The 18,196-nt window shown below is 33.3% G+C and overlaps 1 protein-coding gene across 1 annotated transcript in view; it reads right to left on the bottom strand.

Moving 5' to 3' along the window:
* Positions 1–988: 988 nt before the first annotated feature.
* The window catches only part of RASA2 (RAS p21 protein activator 2), a 50,582-nt gene continuing 33,374 nt past the window's right edge, over positions 989–18,196 (bottom strand). The window contains exons 11-24 of the mRNA XM_084292177.1: positions 17,553–17,701; positions 16,096–16,210; positions 15,595–15,669; positions 14,762–14,885; positions 13,246–13,352; positions 11,873–11,959; positions 11,714–11,791; positions 11,222–11,295; positions 9,986–10,092; positions 8,072–8,154; positions 6,959–7,167; positions 5,190–5,293; positions 4,414–4,603; positions 989–3,347 (exon numbers count right to left, since the gene is read on the bottom strand). Coding sequence (XP_084148303.1) covers positions 3,317–3,347; positions 4,414–4,603; positions 5,190–5,293; positions 6,959–7,167; positions 8,072–8,154; positions 9,986–10,092; positions 11,222–11,295; positions 11,714–11,791; positions 11,873–11,959; positions 13,246–13,352; positions 14,762–14,885; positions 15,595–15,669; positions 16,096–16,210; positions 17,553–17,701 — 1,533 coding nt within the window. The 3' untranslated portion in view covers positions 989–3,316. The remainder of the gene's footprint in view (positions 3,348–4,413; positions 4,604–5,189; positions 5,294–6,958; positions 7,168–8,071; positions 8,155–9,985; positions 10,093–11,221; positions 11,296–11,713; positions 11,792–11,872; positions 11,960–13,245; positions 13,353–14,761; positions 14,886–15,594; positions 15,670–16,095; positions 16,211–17,552; positions 17,702–18,196) is intronic.

Below are 18,196 nucleotides of genomic sequence, written 5' to 3' on the forward strand. Positions count from 1 at the left end.
CAACCCAGAACTTCAAAATATGATCAGCACAGCAGCTGTGGATCTGAAGACGGAATGCCCTTTTCATGTCATTGTTTAGAAAAAAGCTCAGCATAATGGTTAGAGAAGATATCATGTTAACCATGAAAATAATAGATTGCTCTCCTATAATCATCACAGAATCCTTACAAATTTTTGGAGTGTCCATCAAAAAATTTCTCCTGAATTTCCAACTTCATCTTTCGTTTTCTCTGCTTCCTGAGTCTCTGCAAACGAACGTAGTAATCAGACTGTGCCTTAATACAGCTTACTTCGAAATTAATTTTAAAATTAGCTCAAATGTTTGCACTGTAACTCCTAAGAGCTTCCATACCAACAGTAAAGAAAAACAGGTCAGCTCTCTGTACATGAAGACAAAACACCAACACAGCAAAACATGCTTATAGGAAATTACTTTATAACAACACCCATAAGCATAGGAAGGACAGCTTGTGAAAAAAACAGAAACAATAACAAAAAACACCCCCCCACACACACACACCTGCATAGATTACATATGGAAAATAAAAACTACTTTTTTCCATATGCATATTTTTTTTTCCATATCCATATTTAAAATAGCTCTGACATTATATAGCTAGTACAGGTACACTGGACATGTAATAAAAGACCAATCAATAAGAAAATTTAGCCATGTAACACCAGGGCTAGATATCCTTTAATACAGACTAGTTACAGCAAACATTTTATGAACTGTAAGATTCCTATACACACTGTTATACTAAGTAATTTTCTCCTAACCATAAACTTAAATTAGAACACAACAGTGCTGTGGATGACCATGCACAATCCCTTAGATTATTGCTTTTTTGTCAAATAGATTTACCTTGTTAAAACCGACTCCTGTATGCAAACCTCTATTCATCCAGTCTTCAAATAAATGATATTTTAAAAATCCAGGCCTCACAGGAAATACACAGCACATCTCAAGTTTGTTGTAATTTATTTGAGTTATTCTCAAGCAATGTTACAAAACATTTTAATGTCTTGATAAGAAAATAAAATTTAAATAAAAATACATTCAACAATACATCATAATACAAATTAAAACTAATGATAATTTACAATCCAAACAGAACTAATTATTGAATGTCTTCTAGACTAATCAAAATGAAGGCAAATTTTACCATTAATCATCCTACTCGTACCTAATTAAATCCTAGAACACCTACTTTATTTTGAAACATTATAAAATGAGAAATTAAACCCTAATAGTCACAAATATTCAATGGCCTTTGTTTTTTCCTCTAGATATTCCAGTATCAAAGCAAAAAGTGCATTTTTTTAAAAAAAAAAAATTCTCAGAATACAATTTAGTTTTCCATAAACTGGACTTTGAAAACAACAGAACATAGCTCTGAGGAACAGACACTTTGCCACAACGTCAATCGATATACAGCACAAACTAACTTTGACAGTTGACAGCATTCTGTTTTATTTTATGGCAGCTTTTTAATGGCAATTTAAACAAATCCAATTTACCTTGGCAAAACACATTTCTTGGCATATGATTTCAAGCCCCCTTTTAACTGTTGGCAAACAAAAGTCCCTTAGAATACATTAAATGTGTAAAAGAAGGAAAGGCAAAAACAATTGAGATTGCTAAATGATTGTGATATTGCAGACAATAGTACTGAATCCCAGACATTCTAAAATAGTTTCTCTGGTTTTAAAATCAATAGTTCTTCTAACAATACTTACATTCATTCGTTCAAAAATTCCAATCCTGTCTTGCCAACTTGCTTCTATCACAGAAAGCCTCCCTACGACAGTATTACAATTGTATAGTAATTTAAACAGCTTACAGTTTTCAAGCATTATGGATTTCTATTCTATTTGTAAGTTACATTCCTAATTAATTTGGCCAAATCACGATTGTAAAAAACACACTAACAAAACAACAACAAAAGACCCCACAGCAAAGGCTCTGAAAATAAAAGTACCACACATAGTTATTATTAAAAATAATATTCCAAGGAGTACCATTGTATTTAATACTGATGAAGCAAAGTTGCCACATTTGCTTCTTCCTGGCTATATACACAGAAGTTCTTTCAGCACAAACCTAACTTCCCAGATGAAGTGAGCAAAAATTAATTTTACTGAAGTCAAGAATGACAGTTTATAAACTGTGTTAAGTGGCAAATAAGAATCCATATAACTAAAGATATAAAAATATTCACTGAAGCATTGTTTAAAGACAAAACAATGTTGATCATTCAACTGATCATAAAAAGCAGATACTACAAAGTATCTAAAAATAATCTGGGATAGTCCAGATATCTAAAGTGCTTTGAGTGATTATAATAGAGATTATTTATTAGATTTGTAGTCAAATGGTGAGTTGGACCTAGCTAGTTTTATCAAAAAATAAAATAAAATCATATATGGAATGATGTAAATTGATCAGTACTCAACCACAATCTGTTCACATTTGAGTTCTTCTATCTGTAAGCAAATATTATTTCAAAAAGAACACTGCTACCCTGCATATATTTTTTTTCAGATTAAGAAAAAAAAAACATACCTTACAAAAACGTACCCTAAAGAAAATAGTGGTCTCATGTCACTCCATGTATTACTCACCCTAAATGTAAACAAGAGGCACAACGTAAGTTCCCTGATTTCTTCTTATTTAGTACTTTAAAAAAAAAAAAACAAAAAAACAACTAACACTGGTAACTGCTGTCCAGATCATTTGCAACATACTGCATGATGTTCTAACTTCAGCTGTAGTTAAAATCAAGTCCTGACAAAATTTAATATAAGAAAAAAAAGTCAAACGAATTGAATGTGAAGCTTCAGGTCTTTACCATGTCACTGTAGCTTGGGATTTCTATTTCAAGATCGTTATCAGCAGGGCAGGCACTCATGGTAAACTCATACAATTTTGTAATACATGTATTCAGAGATGCAATACAACCAACAGATGCCATGTTGATTTCGTTCCATTAAAAAGCTTATCTGTTTAGAAAGTTTTTTCCAATAAAACAGCAATGGCAAAACATTTAGTTTTATTCACATCTATTACTTCAAGAACCTGGAACTTCAAGTTCTTCAGCAAAATGAGGATCAACTCTAAGACCAGATTTCCAAGTAGCTAGCTTTCTATTAAATATTAAATAGATTGTCAACACAACTAGCATTTATGTTCATTTTTAAATACTTTGTAAAAATGCATGTTATGAAATACAAAATGAAATAAAACGAAAAAACCAACACCCCCAAGAACATTTCCAGTTTCTTTTTCATCCAAGTGTGCCACAGTTTGTTTTGGTTAGGAAACCTTTCCAACAATTGGATTTTCTCTGGAAGAAATAAAATATTACATATAAGTATTTTTAGTGGTTTACATTTGCTTTCTAATTCTCATCAAATAGTTTTTATTTATTAAACAAAGCATTTCCCCCCATAATTCCTAGCATTATTTCTGGAATGTCATGATTTGTGGAAAAATCTCATTTACTTTCATGTGAAAATTCTAAATCAAATGTCAATTTCTCTAAACAACTTGACTCAAATATTAAACTAAGGAAACCACAACACTGTTCTGGAATTCTTTTTTATGGTGATTCAAGCATTACTGATGCAAAGAAACAAGTAGAAAACTTGACTACTGTTGTTTTATGGACAACAGCTAGGATCAAGGAGAACTGAAAGAATCACTTCTGGAGCAATAACAAACACTAAAGATTTTTCTTCCCCAATTTCACCAAAAATAGTGTTTGTCATTGAATATGACAAGTGCATTAAATACAGTAAGTATGCATGAAAGATATGGGTGTGGTATCATTTTTACAGTTATGTAAAATTTGATAGCTTAACACTTTTTTAACTGAAATTTAATAAAAATATGTAACATTTTAAAAAATATGGTAGGCAGACAGTTAGGGATAATCACAGAATATCCTGAGTTGCAAGGGACTCGCAAAGGTCATGGAGTCCAACTCTTGGGTCTGCACAGGACCTCTCAACAACCAGACCATGTGTCTGAGAGTATTGTCCAAACTTCCTGAATTCCAGCAGGCTGGGTGCCATGACCACTGCCCCGAGGAGACCGTTCCACTGCCATCTGAAGTGCACAAGAAAATACACTTGCAAGGAAGTGACACACTTGTTGCTAATGGGGTCTTAAAACAAACGCAAAGGAATCCCATGCCAGAGAAACATTTCCTATAATCTTAACAACAGGTGAAGAGCTGCACTATTACAAATACAGCAAATGATGTACCATATTTTCTCCATGTTTTCAGGTTGCCTAAATATAACTTCAGCTTAACTACCTCAAGAAATTTGACCTAATTGTGATTTTTAAATTTTTATTTTTATTTTTTACTTTACTATCAATACGTAAAAGTTTCTTAAGATACTTACTCACTACCATATTTAGCACTAGATGATCTCTTCTTTTGGTATTTTTCATGTGATTCATTCAGCTTTTCTACTATATCTATTATCTGTTTGAGTGTATGAAAAGTTGCTACAGAGTCTTCAATTGTGAAGTTAGAATAGTCATCTGGTTCTTTCCGTGGACCTTGATAGACAGCTATGCTTCCGCAAGCCTCTACAAAAGTTACCAAAATATCCCAATTAGCATTTTGATTATTAAGAAACAGATCTATTTACAACATAAATGGGGACTCTGAAATTCTTAAAACTGATGTTACTTAAGCTTATACATAGAGCTGATTGAGACAAAAGCAGAAAAGAGCATCAACTAGATTTATTTACAGTTCTGTATCTATTCACCACTCATTTGGCATCTTGAGAATCCATGGTCCCTGCTGTTCACATTAACAGGAAATCAATGCCTTCTTGTAACTCAGCTATGTTACATATGATTCATTCCATAATCAGGAAAAGGAGAACAAAGAAGAGCAACTGCCTATACTTACTGTCTCTTTGTTTAGACTATTTAAAAGATTTCCTACAAGCAAATATAATTAAAATAATGCGCTCATCTGATAACTACTGTTAAGAATTGACTGAAGAATGTCTGATACTAGAGTACTAAGGACTCAAAAATATATTGTGTCTCCAGTCTCTGTTATTTTCAGGTAAATCATTAAGAAACCTAAGAGATGTTAGGGACCTAAAGAACTACAGTTGAATAGTATCAGCATAATTCTTCTGAATTACTATTTCAGTACCTTCCAACTTCTGAAGTTTAGACATGTTGATAGTGAAAAGTGAGTAAATTCTTTCTGTCTCTCTGTCTCCATCAATCTCAATTTGAGTATCGGCTGGAACATCTCTAAAATGTAAAAAAAAAAAAAAAAAAAAAAAAAAAGACGAGTACTCTAAAAGTTTGAAAGCAAGCAAAAGCTGATACCATTTCAATATACTTAGCTTTTTAATTATGCCTATCACTCACAGACAACTTCACAATTGCTACACAAAATGCAGCATTCATTGCAAGTCTTACAGAAACATGAGTATACAGTTTTGAGGACATAACAAAAAAGGCTTTTTTCAGTAGAATTTATTATTCCATATGTCAAGAGAAAAATATTTTTTAAATATCAAAGATTAACTTTCATTAAACAACTAAACGCTGTTTTTACAAATCTACTTCATTTGAAAGGTAGCCAGAACAGAAGAACAAGATATATTTTTAAAGCACAACAAAGACGAAAACAACCTAAAGTTGGTTAGTAATGGAATCTTTAAAGCTGTTGAGAAACCTAATTTATGAATTAATCAAATAACGTGGAAAAACGTATTACATATTTTTCAGAAAGTTCTCTTGTAGGATTTGTACTGAATTTTAGAGGCCAGGCTGTAAACTTTAGTCTATAACTTATGCAACCTATCCAGTTATAGATAATTTATTAAAAATAATCATAGCATTTGTTTTAAGAAATCAGCAACTTGAGAAAATAAGTTATGTGTTTTTCTTGACATACCTACACAATACAAATGATTTGTAAGAATCTGCATCTGAGATTATTTCACTGATATTCCTAATACACTGCTTTAAAATAAGTGAGGTCAAATGAAAGTGTGATTTTATAAAAACAAGAGAACACCATTATGGCAAGTGATAGACTTTCAGGCTGAGTCCTCAGCAGCAAGGTATTTCAATTACTTCATACGGATAACTTAGATGTGTCCTATTTCTGCATTCCACTTGGCATCTGAATAAACATGAGAATTCCTATGCCTGTTCTTATTTGCACTAGGAACAACAGCCCTCAAGAAAAAACCGTCACCAGCTGAAGGTTTGCCACAGAGTAAGTAACTACCACTGATTTCTTCCCCCAACAACCTCTGTACCCACTGTCCACTTTAGGAGCTTAAAGGACAGACAATTAAGATGCCAATTTCCAAGGTGCTTTGGACTGTCAGTGTTACAATACAGACGACAGGAAACAACTTAGAACAGTCAATAATTGATAGTTCAGAACACAGCAAGAGAAATAAAGGAATTGGTAATAAACAGCCAAGTGTACCGTAACTCTTTCATATATCAAGTTCTCATTCACAGAAGTACCATAACATGGCATAAAAAAAGAACTGAAGTGTTACGTTTTCTCCCAGACCACCATACACTACACACTGCCAGAACTATTTACTACCAATACGCCTCTACATTACCAAAATGGTACTAGCATACAAGATAACTATCAACAGAAAACTCATTAGCTACAAAATACCTCGTTCTGCATAGAAAGAAATTAACCATTCAGTATTTCTGATCTACATACTCAATTGGCTACCTTTAACATTTCATATGGTGGCTGGTGAAGCAATAGATTTACTAAAGCCCAGTACTCCAGGCAATACTAAGAAATGTTTTTAGTAACTTCCTAAAGCAGACAGCAAAAGCCTTGCCTTCTTCAGATTCTCAAGTTGTACAGTGAATCATACATGATTTATCCTATAAAACACATGCAATTTCATTTGAGAAGCAACTTACGCAGTGCAACGAGCACAGCCCACTGTGTTTTCTATTGTAGCCTTGCAGCAAAGCCAGCTCCCATTCAAAAAAGCAGAAGGATGGTAAAAATTAAGCCTCTTCTGGTTGCATCTCGTCACCCGGCAGAGAGCTTCTATCCACTCACTAGCTTCTACACAGTTATTTGCTTGGATATAGAGTGGCTTTTCTCCATGTAGTACTTGAAACATCTGTAGAAGGAATGCAACAATACATGTATTCTGCCCAGTAAACAAATCTAGTTATTGAGCAACTTTGAGTATGTCAATACAAATTTCAAGTCTCACACAATTTAAACCTATATTAAGACTAGAAGCGAGACAAGGGAGGCGGAAAAAAGACTTTTCACCTCTCATTTTCCTAAATGACCCTAAAAAAAAATCCCACCGCACAAAACCAGCTTCCTATATTCCACTTGTACCACTTCATCAAAAAAAAAAAAAAGTCATAAAAGAATAAGAATATTCTGCTTATTCTCTAAATGTGATGTCAAATTTCTTGTTTTTTTATTGTTATTATTTTTTATTATTATTATTTTTTTAATCTTGAGAGTAACAAAAGTTTCCCAGAGATTTCTGCTTTAGTCATCCTCAGCCTAAGTAACGACTGCACGTTTATCACAGCCTCCAAATTCTGGATTCAAATATTGACAGAAATACTGATGTGTTACAGGTCCAGAACAAGGCTGTAAGGACATCTGTCTTAACTGTTGAAGGTACTGTAGACATTCTCATTAACAGGAATAAATACAAGTCTGGTAATATTACATTTTATTACATAAGAACATAATACAATTCATACTACTACTACCACCACCTTATATTAAAGTGCTTTGTAGTAAGGTCCCAAGAGTTTTAACTGCCATTCTAAAAATTTGGGAAGGGGGGTACGAGTCAAAATCGGAAAAGTTGGTGCAGAGATCAAATAGTTCAGGCTGTTTCACGTTCAGAGTACTAGGAAATACCGAATACAGCTTCCCTCCTCCCCCTGATTCAAAGATTTTTTAATGAAACTTTTAAGAGTAAATTAAGCTAATTATAAACTATTATTTGAAGAATATATCAAAAATTATACATAAACTATCTTTTGACTCACATTTTTCTTGTTGAAGGAGCTCTCATCAAGCTTCTCCACTGCAAGGATGTTTTTGATTGGAATCGTGAAGATCGGTTCTTTATCTGTAAAATTTTGTAAACAGATAATGAGAGTGAAACAAATTACAGTACATATATTACAACCTCAGTGCACTTACAATACTAAGTTCTCAAAATGTGCATTTATATTTTTGAGGTACATAAATCAGACTATACCCTGATGATGAGAATGGGAAGACTCAGTCTCAGGAAGTAAGATTAGGGAATGTATGTTCTATTTCCTCACTAATGTACCTGCTTAATATGCCACAATAAAGTGGCAAACTGAAAAAACTCAGTAGTTAGGTGGGCTACAGAACAATAATATGACATGCAGCATATGACAATAAACAGTGCTATTTATTCTGTTGATTTCATTTTTTAAACAAAGGTCATCATTAAAAATTAAAAAAAAAAAAGCTTGGCATGTTTTCTTCTTGCCAAATACCAAATCTATGCCTCACCTCGCATTTTATCATTATCACCAGAGGAGAGATTGGCCAGCAAAAAGGCCATTGTATAGAATCAAGACTGTATTACACGAAATGCCAAAATGCTTCCTTTTATCCAAATGCAGGTTACATGCACATACGTGTACCACCACACAAAGATTATAAAATATTTTTTTGTAAATAGATTTTTTTAAAATAAGTTGCAGGAAGCATGAACATGAATAAATCAACTATTAGGGCAATACAGGCATCTAGTACCTTCTTGTTACTCAATATTAATAATCCTTTGTTATCATGTGTGACATGATAACATGAGACAGTGTCTCATATGAATGGTATTAATGAGCATGATACATCTTTGATTCTGCAACTAGCCAAAGGCAGAAATAAAAAAAAATTCTTTGACTTTTTAAACTGTTAACTTTCATTTCTAAGTAAATACAGACTGTAGCACATGGACCACCTTCAGGATTTTTTGTATCGGCATATTTAACAAACAGCTAAAGCAAACACCCTGTGGAAAACTTGATTATACGTATTCTTGCATTTCACAGTGCCATGAACAAAAACTTATTTAAAAATATATTTTAAAAGCTCATTTATTTGCAAGGCAAATTTTAAAATGCACATATAGATAAGTCTGTATCTTACCCTACAGTGGACTACTTTAAAAATTGAGTATTAACCAGCAGCTATGAAGTTATATGCAGATCACAACCAAGACATCATTATATTTCATTAAACAGATATGATTAAAAAGCATCTGATGAAACAGAATTTTGCTGAAAACACCAATTCATGCAATGCCAGTGTCATCAAAACCAGACATTTTGTGACGTAACCTTCAATTACCTTCCAACAAGCAGGCAACAGTTTTCCTGAGAAACCTGTGTCTCTACATGCCAGCTCAGCATTTAGGTTTCCAGTATCAATAGCTAACTCCAACATAACAAGCATCAGCATTTAATAAATTCCTCAATGCAGGCACGAGCAGAAGCAAATGCATTCTCTGATTTGCTGCACTGAACTGAAAATTCCCAGGACCCTGGCTCCAAATAAGGCTCTCAAGAGCTACCAGCATTCCAAGGCTAGAAGGTCTCAAGCCAAGAAATAAGAAGACTCACTACCACAGTACAGACCTTAGAAGATCTGAGATCTTGGATCTCTGACAGCCAGTTATTCTGGTCTTCAAGTCTAAACTGTATACAGTAAGTTCAGTAAATTGTGCTGCAGAAGCTTTCTGCAAGATGAGTGTGACTCTACAATTCAGATCTTGAGCATTTGATAAACAGAGCAAAAGGTAACTAAAATATATCATTATGAGCATTAAGAAAAACAAATCATTTTTTTTTAAAAGCTAAAACCAGATACAAACACCTAGAAAATATTGAAAAAATAACAGGCATAAAATATACATAATTTACCTTGCTGTTTGTGGTAGGTGAATTCTCTACTTGTTAGACAGAACCACCGCTTCTTGAAATTCTTTTTACCAATCCGAGTCCTCCCCTGAGCTCTTTTGTACATTTCTCTGTAACAACAGAATCCAATGAAAATGATAGTTTAGTCTTCCAGAGAGGTTTCAAAAAACATCTGAGAACACATTGTTACCGCATGATGAGTAATATAACCTACTTCATTGTAAATTAAAACTTCTATTTATTCAAAATAAGCCCTCAAGATTGCCTCCAAGTATGGTGATCATTTACACTGTTCCATTAACAAGTTATAAGTGTGAAAAACAGTAAATTTGGGGGCAGGTACTTGCTTATTCAGATCAAGAACTCAAGAACATGTGAATGTAGTTGGCATTATCTGGATCAAGAACTGAATAAAAATGAAATGATGATGAACCCAATTCAACAGGAGTAGACACAAATTGTATTCAGTAGAGTTTAAAAACATGCTCACTGGCAACCACTGTTTTGAGCAACAGCCACCAGTTTCTCATACAGATTAGCTTCCCAATTGCTGTAATTTAGTGTTAATCTGCAACTGTGTCCTTCATTTCTATTAGTATCTTAGTACGATGCATTAACTGCTTGTTTTAAAATCAGATGCTTGTTTCATAGAAAAGGCTTTACCGTGCTTCTCAGGTGAATACAAATCCTTTTTCCCTATAAATGTTGTTTTAAATCAATTTATCAGATTTCTTGACGAACACCAGAAAATGACAGTTTCTTCATTTCTCAGATGTAGCAATTTTAATTTAACAATTTTTATAAAAGCCTATCATTTACTGTAAAGTGTGCCAATTACAGTGTAGGGATTTTTGCCTACTATTAAGAAATAGCATTTAGCTGACTGGGCTTTAAAAGTACGTAAAGTAATTCTATACTAAATAAATTTTATGTTATAGTTTTTTACAATTCTGAATAAACCATCAACAAAGCACACACTGAATTATAACAGAAATTCAGACAGACTTTTAGAAGATTTTAAACTTCTAATCCTCCCCCTAGTGTTTAAAATACGACTACTGAAGTTCACAGAATTAGTTTTCACCGACACCTGTAAACTAACAAAAAATATCACAACTAACAGATATTGTAATTACTAGTTAGGTCAAACATTTTAGTAAGTATTAATCTGATGTTGGCATTAATGAAAAAAATTAAGTTGATTTTTCACAATTTTTTACAGATTCAAGATGTGTTTACCCTTCTTTTAGATGTACTGGCTCACTCAGACCACTTGGTTCTTTACTTTCAGTAGAGGAAACATCATCTAGAAACTTAAGTAAAAAAACACAGTAAATAAATATTATTCAGAAGCAATGAACAACCAAAAGCTATTTTGAAAATACATACGTACTTTTTCTCCTAGTACAAGAACAATTAATTCAACACAATAAATGAAAATATATTATAGGGACTTGAAGCGATTTAAGGAGGGATGCCACTAAAATACACAAATTTTCTGTAATTATTTCCTAAACAGCAGATCCAATAAAGCTTGTTTCATTTTCTACTTTTCCCCAAATTAAATTAGCTTTGTCCACAATGTACAACTGTTATTTTTTATTTATTTATTTTTTTAAACCCGAAATGCAATTTTTAGGAATTCATAGTAGAAAACTGAACAATAACATAACCCTTTAATAAGACTGATGAAATACATCAACCATAAGAAGAGTTATAGTTAAAAAGTACCTTTTTGACAGATTCAGTAAATTTGTCTTCTTGAAATGTTTTAAAAAACTCGCACATAAACGTCTCCTTGAAACTTGACTGAAAGAAAAGATATTTGGACGTAAATAAACATATAAAAAATTAACTGTATGAAATGAGAAAGAAATTTAATAGCCTTACAAGTTTGCTTTTGGTCAAACTTCCCCAACTCCCCAAAGTCTGGATGGCTTTTGATATGAGAGTTAATGTTCTAGAAGTCTGTGCATCCTAAAATAAAAAAACAAAATGAATAAGTTATTTTTATATATTTTTCCATATAGAATTTTGATTTAAAACTGAAAATGTCACAAAAATTATTACATTATATCATGTAAAAATTCAAAAGCAGTGCTGTTCTTCAGTGCTAACTGTGCTTTGTGAATATATAATATATAATATAATATATATAAATATATATATATATTTTTTAAATCTATTGTACACTGTTTAATATGTTATTCACTATCACTAGAATTTAGGCAAAAATATTTTTTTTCAAAGCACGCTATGGAACATCTTGTCAAACCTCTCACATCCTACTAATGCTACAACATATCCAATGCTTCTGAACTATTCAAAACTAAACACTAAAATTACTGCTGTGCAAATACTAGAAATGTTTGTAATACAAAGGGAACTTAAAACATTGTCTGTAAGGCTTTTGCCTAATTTACTACCTCTCTACTTGCATTTTAAAGTAGTATTAATGCAGTCATAGTGAGGTGCCTTCCTGTTCCCCTCAAAGCGTCTAGCATTCAAGTGATGAATTCCCATCATCTCCTTCTACTCTTACAAGCTGCATAATGTCAAACTCATTAAGTAGATTTTTCTTTTAAAAGCATAATACACGAATCAATAAAATAAGCTAATGAAGCTAACCTCTGGAGTTTCATACACATTCACAAGGTTTCATACGTATCCTGTATTCTACATGAAAATAAAACAGTATTTTTTCTCATCTCTTTTTTTTTTTTTTTTTTTATGTACGTGTACTTGACAATTTATGACTTGAAAATTTGGCAATCCAGTGAAACTACCGGAGTCCTGATTAAATGCACAGATCAATTACAGAGAACTCTACAATCTCTATTTAAGACGAGAATGGAAATACTGTTTTAAAAGTAAAAGTGATATCTGAATATGTAACTTCCACGGTGGAAAGAACTAAAACTATTTCGCTATATGGCTTAAAAAAACCCTGAGTCATCTTGATATTCCAACAAAGCAGCACTTTTACATCATTTGGGAACACCTTATAAAGGCTGAAAAATGTGATGCCTCCAGAACTGCAAACATCTTAATTCCACAGGTGAGGTATAAAACTGAAAACCTCATAGAATCATCGAATATCCCAAGTTGGAAGGGACCCATACGGATCATCAAGTCCAACTCCTGGCACCGTAGTAAGTGATCTTACTTCCCAGTTAAGGGCCCAGTGAAAGTAGCTTATGACTTCCCAGATAAACAGATCTGACAGTTATGAATAAAACAGAACAAAGCTTCACAAAACTTACTGGATGATGAGGTCGTAAATGAAAAGTATGAGGTGAGACTACGGCTACAGCAAAGAAACGAAGAAACACAAAGCTGCTCACTGCAGAATACTGTACATGAGGGTCATCTGCAGAGAAAAACGATGAAATGTAACATGCACTAAACTTAATAGGAAATAATGAAGACAGTCAACATAAAAATCCTTAAGAAGATCACGTCAGAGAAGACATTTATATTTTAAAATAGAGCAGAAAAATCAATGAAGCGCATGAAATGAGAAAGATGATCATGGTAAGAAATGTTCTACTTATAATGGGGGGTTTATTTCTCTGAAGAGAAGTTCTGTTCTCAGAAAAAAAATTGCTCATCAGCTCCACTATAAGGAACAATGAGATCGTTGCAAGCACTTATATATACACACACATATACAGCACTGATTAGATAAGACTATATGCACATTAAACCAAAAGAGAAAATACTGTAGCAGCTGACTCAACACTAGACCTATCAGGTTATTCACCCATAGGTCTAATAAACTCACAGACATTAATGCTGCACAACAAATGTGGTCAACACATATGAACAATTTCAACTCCAATTCCAAGCTGCATCTGTGATTTTATAATCACAGTATTGTATAATCTTGATGCTCTGAGGGCTTTAATATTTTCAGTATATTTAGGGTGTAATAGAGTGAGAACACATCCTTAATGCAATGACAACTTCAATCTGATCTGTCAGATTAGTTAGCTGTTCTAAAACAACTGTCTTAACCACAGGAATTTATGACCCCAGGTTCAGTGATGAACACGAATCAAATGAAAGCCCCAGATAGTAAAAAGTATGTCCTTCCTTTGTAGCCTGTCAGATGACATTTTAGGTTTTAATTGACTGGAGCATCAGAGTATCTCATACCCAGCACATTATTCTTATATTAAAACCATTCTGAAAGAATAAAGGTTTTCTAATTCTCTGGTCACATTCCAAATACGTTAAATATTTTATCTTCTCCATGCTCTGCTCTACCTTGACCTTTAAGGTAGTAAAGCTTTTCACTGGACACTTAAGTTATGAATGTAGTAGTCCTAGTCAACATAGTTGCCATTCATGTAGTTAGATATAAATATAAAAGTGAAAATTTCACAATTATATGAATATAAAAAGTGAGTATTTCACAATTGTATTACTTCCTTAGAAGCAATAAAAACAGATCAGCTCTTCTGAATTTGAATTATCTTTTTCAAATAAATTGCTTCCTGCATAACTTGTGGATTTCTTCCAGTACCTTGTATCTTGGCATCTTTTTTGCTACCATCTTATATTGTATCAGAAAATACATAGAATTATTGCTGATTTACCACAAGGCTTTACTAAGGCATACAGTCTGACCAAAAAAATAAATGCCTGATTGTTGAGGTAAGAAGTTCAGAACACAGTAATGAAAAAAGACAGGAATTTTAACAATGCCCATAAGATAAATATAGAAGTTAATTATGTTACTCTGAATGTAATTTTCTGAACATAGAGAGCACTTACTTGGAAATCTTTTGGCAGCCAGATGCCTCAAAGAATAAAAAACATCACACATTAGGGTAGGACAACTTATACTTGACCGCACAATTTCACGGAATACTTTGTCTACATAATAGCGTAGGTTTTCCTGTAATTATGAAAAAAAGTCATTTTTCAGACCATTGACTATGGCTTTTCCCTGAACACAAACATAACACTTTTTTTTTTTTTTTTTCCAAAACATTGCCTGATTATTCCTCTATGTATTTTAGTAAAGTGCGTATTTTAAAAGCTTTGTAATATTTATATGGTATTACTAGTGTTAAAAGATTATTTAATGCTACACACATGAAAACACATAAGCAGTGCTTGGTAATAGAAAACTATCAAAAGACATTTTTGTAATTTGACAATAGATAACAAAGTAGTAGTACTTCCCATGCAACCCTAGGAATGTTAGTTTAGCTTGTTGCAGCCACTAATGCTTTTAACATCATCCTCTAGGAAGAGGCAAGCAGCAAGTAGAACTTCAATGAAAAGTATTAAAGTACTGACTAGCTACTTCAGCACCTGGATGCTGTGTGGAACATCAGAAACCACAATATCCAACAAATTGGTAAGGAAGCGTGTAATTCTCTAGCTTTACCTCCCTTGTTCACTGAAAACCATTTTTTGTTTTAAACAGAGATAAGAAAATACATTTTTTTTCCTTTATTTACATTGGAATCAGAGAACTATACCACTAACATAAGTAATTCAAGTTACTGATTTGCCATTATACGGAGCTGCCTTTTAAAATATTTTCCTATGAGATTTTGAGAAAGCTTACATTAGGAAAAACAAAATAGGAAACTCACCATATTAATTTCTGCATTATCCCCTTCTCTTAATTTGATTGGATCTATTTCACAGGGTTTAGGAGACTCACATATCTGAAACAAACAGAGGTTTAAGAGTTCCAATTTTCAGATAGCATGTGTGGAAATACAACTCTTTAAAACTGGACCGCCTCCTAGATTTAGGGTGAGAATTCTAAAGGAATTCCAAGCAGAACAGCATGCAATAACCATCCTCACTTTTGTGTGTGCTTTTTTATATAGATCAATTGTATAAAGCATCACATGGGAAAATTCTACAGTGTGTTAAGAGGCTGGAACAACTGTCATCAACTTGATTTTCAAGCATCTACAACAGAAAAAAAACAGAAAGTAACTCCCTCCACTAAATATAAACCATTAATGCTCAATTTAACTTTCCTCTAGAATTCCCTCATCTGAGTAATTATTGCTGCATAGGGATAAGAAGAATGCCCATGAAAGAGACAGTGTCCTGCAAATAGCTTCAGCATGATAACCTACCTCATCAATAACTGCTTTCAAAGTAACCTTTAGGTAGTGTTTTCCCACTATTTTCATCATTTCATCTACACACCGAGTTGCTAGTGAATTCCCTCTGAAGACTGTGTTTGCTTCTCTGGAAGAAAAGAATTGATTTTACTTGAATGGGGAAAAAAGGGAACTTGGCTACAAAAATTTGATTAATATTTTACCTTGCTATTAAGTTATTACAAGTTTTTATCATGTATTTCAGTCAGAAATTTCAGAACCTAGTTATCCAGCTTGTAGTGGCACCCAATGAACAGAAAGAGAATAAACAAAGGTCATGATATTACTATTAGCAAACCCAGGAACAAATAAACACATAGGAAAGCCCCAGAAATTTTATACAAAGAAAATTATAAGTGCTGAATGTGAAAAAGAACTATTGGAGAAAACTCCCCACAAAGTGAAGACTTGTACCAGACTGGTATGACTGGTATACTATTATTCTTCCAGTGCTCCTGGTTGGCAAACTCAGAGCTACAAAAAATAGCATACTACTAACACTCTACTGACAAATTCAGACATGTTTAGATCAAAACATATTTAATCTTCAGTTGTGTTAGGTTATTTGTTACATATTTTGAAGGAAATTGGAAGCCAGCTGTAAATCTCTTATCTGATGGGTTTAGTATAATCTGTGTTTGTCAGTTTAAATATAATGGAAAGGAATATGCGTACCAAAATTCAATGTAAAAAGTTATTTTCCACGAGTCACCTCTTTCTAAATGAATTGGTTCACCTTAAATTAAATCTTTAACAACTCAGCTTTAAAATGAACAATCCTGTGGTGAAAAAATCCCTTCCACTTCTCCACAGGACGTGACTCAGCACCTCAGAAGCCACTACTCAGGTCTACTTCATTTCTCTCCTAACCACAGAGCTGCAAATCCAGGGACCATACCCTCCTACAGATATGATTATGTGGGAAATCTCCTGTGCTTGCTACTTTCAAGGCACGTAGGAGGACACAGACTTACTTATGAGGCATTCTTGCAGAAAAGAAGTAACCGTAAATCATATACCAGAACGAAAGAGGATGAGATTCTTAGCAATTTTTCAAAACATTCAGTATCAATCTACCGACCAGAAAAAACTTGGAGTGGCTCAATTCTGATATTTTGAAACAAAAACTGTGTGCTTGCAGACAACTCTAGATTCCTAATTTGCTATGCTTAGCTGTATAATGGCTCCAAGAATATTTTACAGACAATCAATTTCATCTAAAATAGCACCATGAATTGGTAACTGATTCCCAGATTACTGTGATGTTAGTGAATGTTTTTACACACTAACATTAGAAGTTGCGTATCAGTTTTTCCATAACGAGAAAACGAAATCTGACATGCTTATTTATCAATGCTGTAGTGTGAAGCCCCAAGAAACCCTAAAAATAATTTAAAAAGGTGTGACATAACTAAACATGGAATACATACTGAGTGTCCTTCAGGTCCAGTTCTGCTACTGCAGCAACAAATGGGACTAGCTTATGGTGGTGTAGTAGCAACCGTACAAGAGGCAGAACAGCATCATACTTATCTCGACAAACTTCACATAATATGTACGCAGCAGATGCGGAAATTGGCTGTGGGAAAGCAGAATAAAACTTTGTAAGTGAAGTAGTTAAAGGCTCTGCTTATACATGGCAAAGTACAAATCTGACTCAAATCTAGCAAAATGAGGGACATAGCTTCTTAACAAAAATTTTTGACATTTGCTATATAACATGACAATTACGTTTCCATTCTACATAAATATTTAATTAAAAATTGGTATTACCTGTTCCACACTTAAGAATAAAAATCACTGTCTACTCACCCTTCCCACTCTCCCCAAAGAGTGGGAATATAGCTTTCTGACAAATCCAAGCACAAGGCAGTAAGCAACTACGTTACTATAATGCCATATATCTTCACAGGACTTTGCTTACTATAATTAGAGCACACTAAATTACAGTTTCGAAACTTCTAAGATGTCTGTCCCCATTCTTCTGCTGGGAATTCTAACACAAAAACATATAAAAAAATTTAAGTGAAAAGCCACTGACTGCCAATAAGCTATGTTCATACTTGAATATTGG

This window comes from Netta rufina, assembly GCF_964035555.1.
Source record: "Netta rufina genome assembly, chromosome: 9".
NCBI classification, from domain to species: domain Eukaryota; kingdom Metazoa; phylum Chordata; class Aves; order Anseriformes; family Anatidae; genus Netta; species Netta rufina.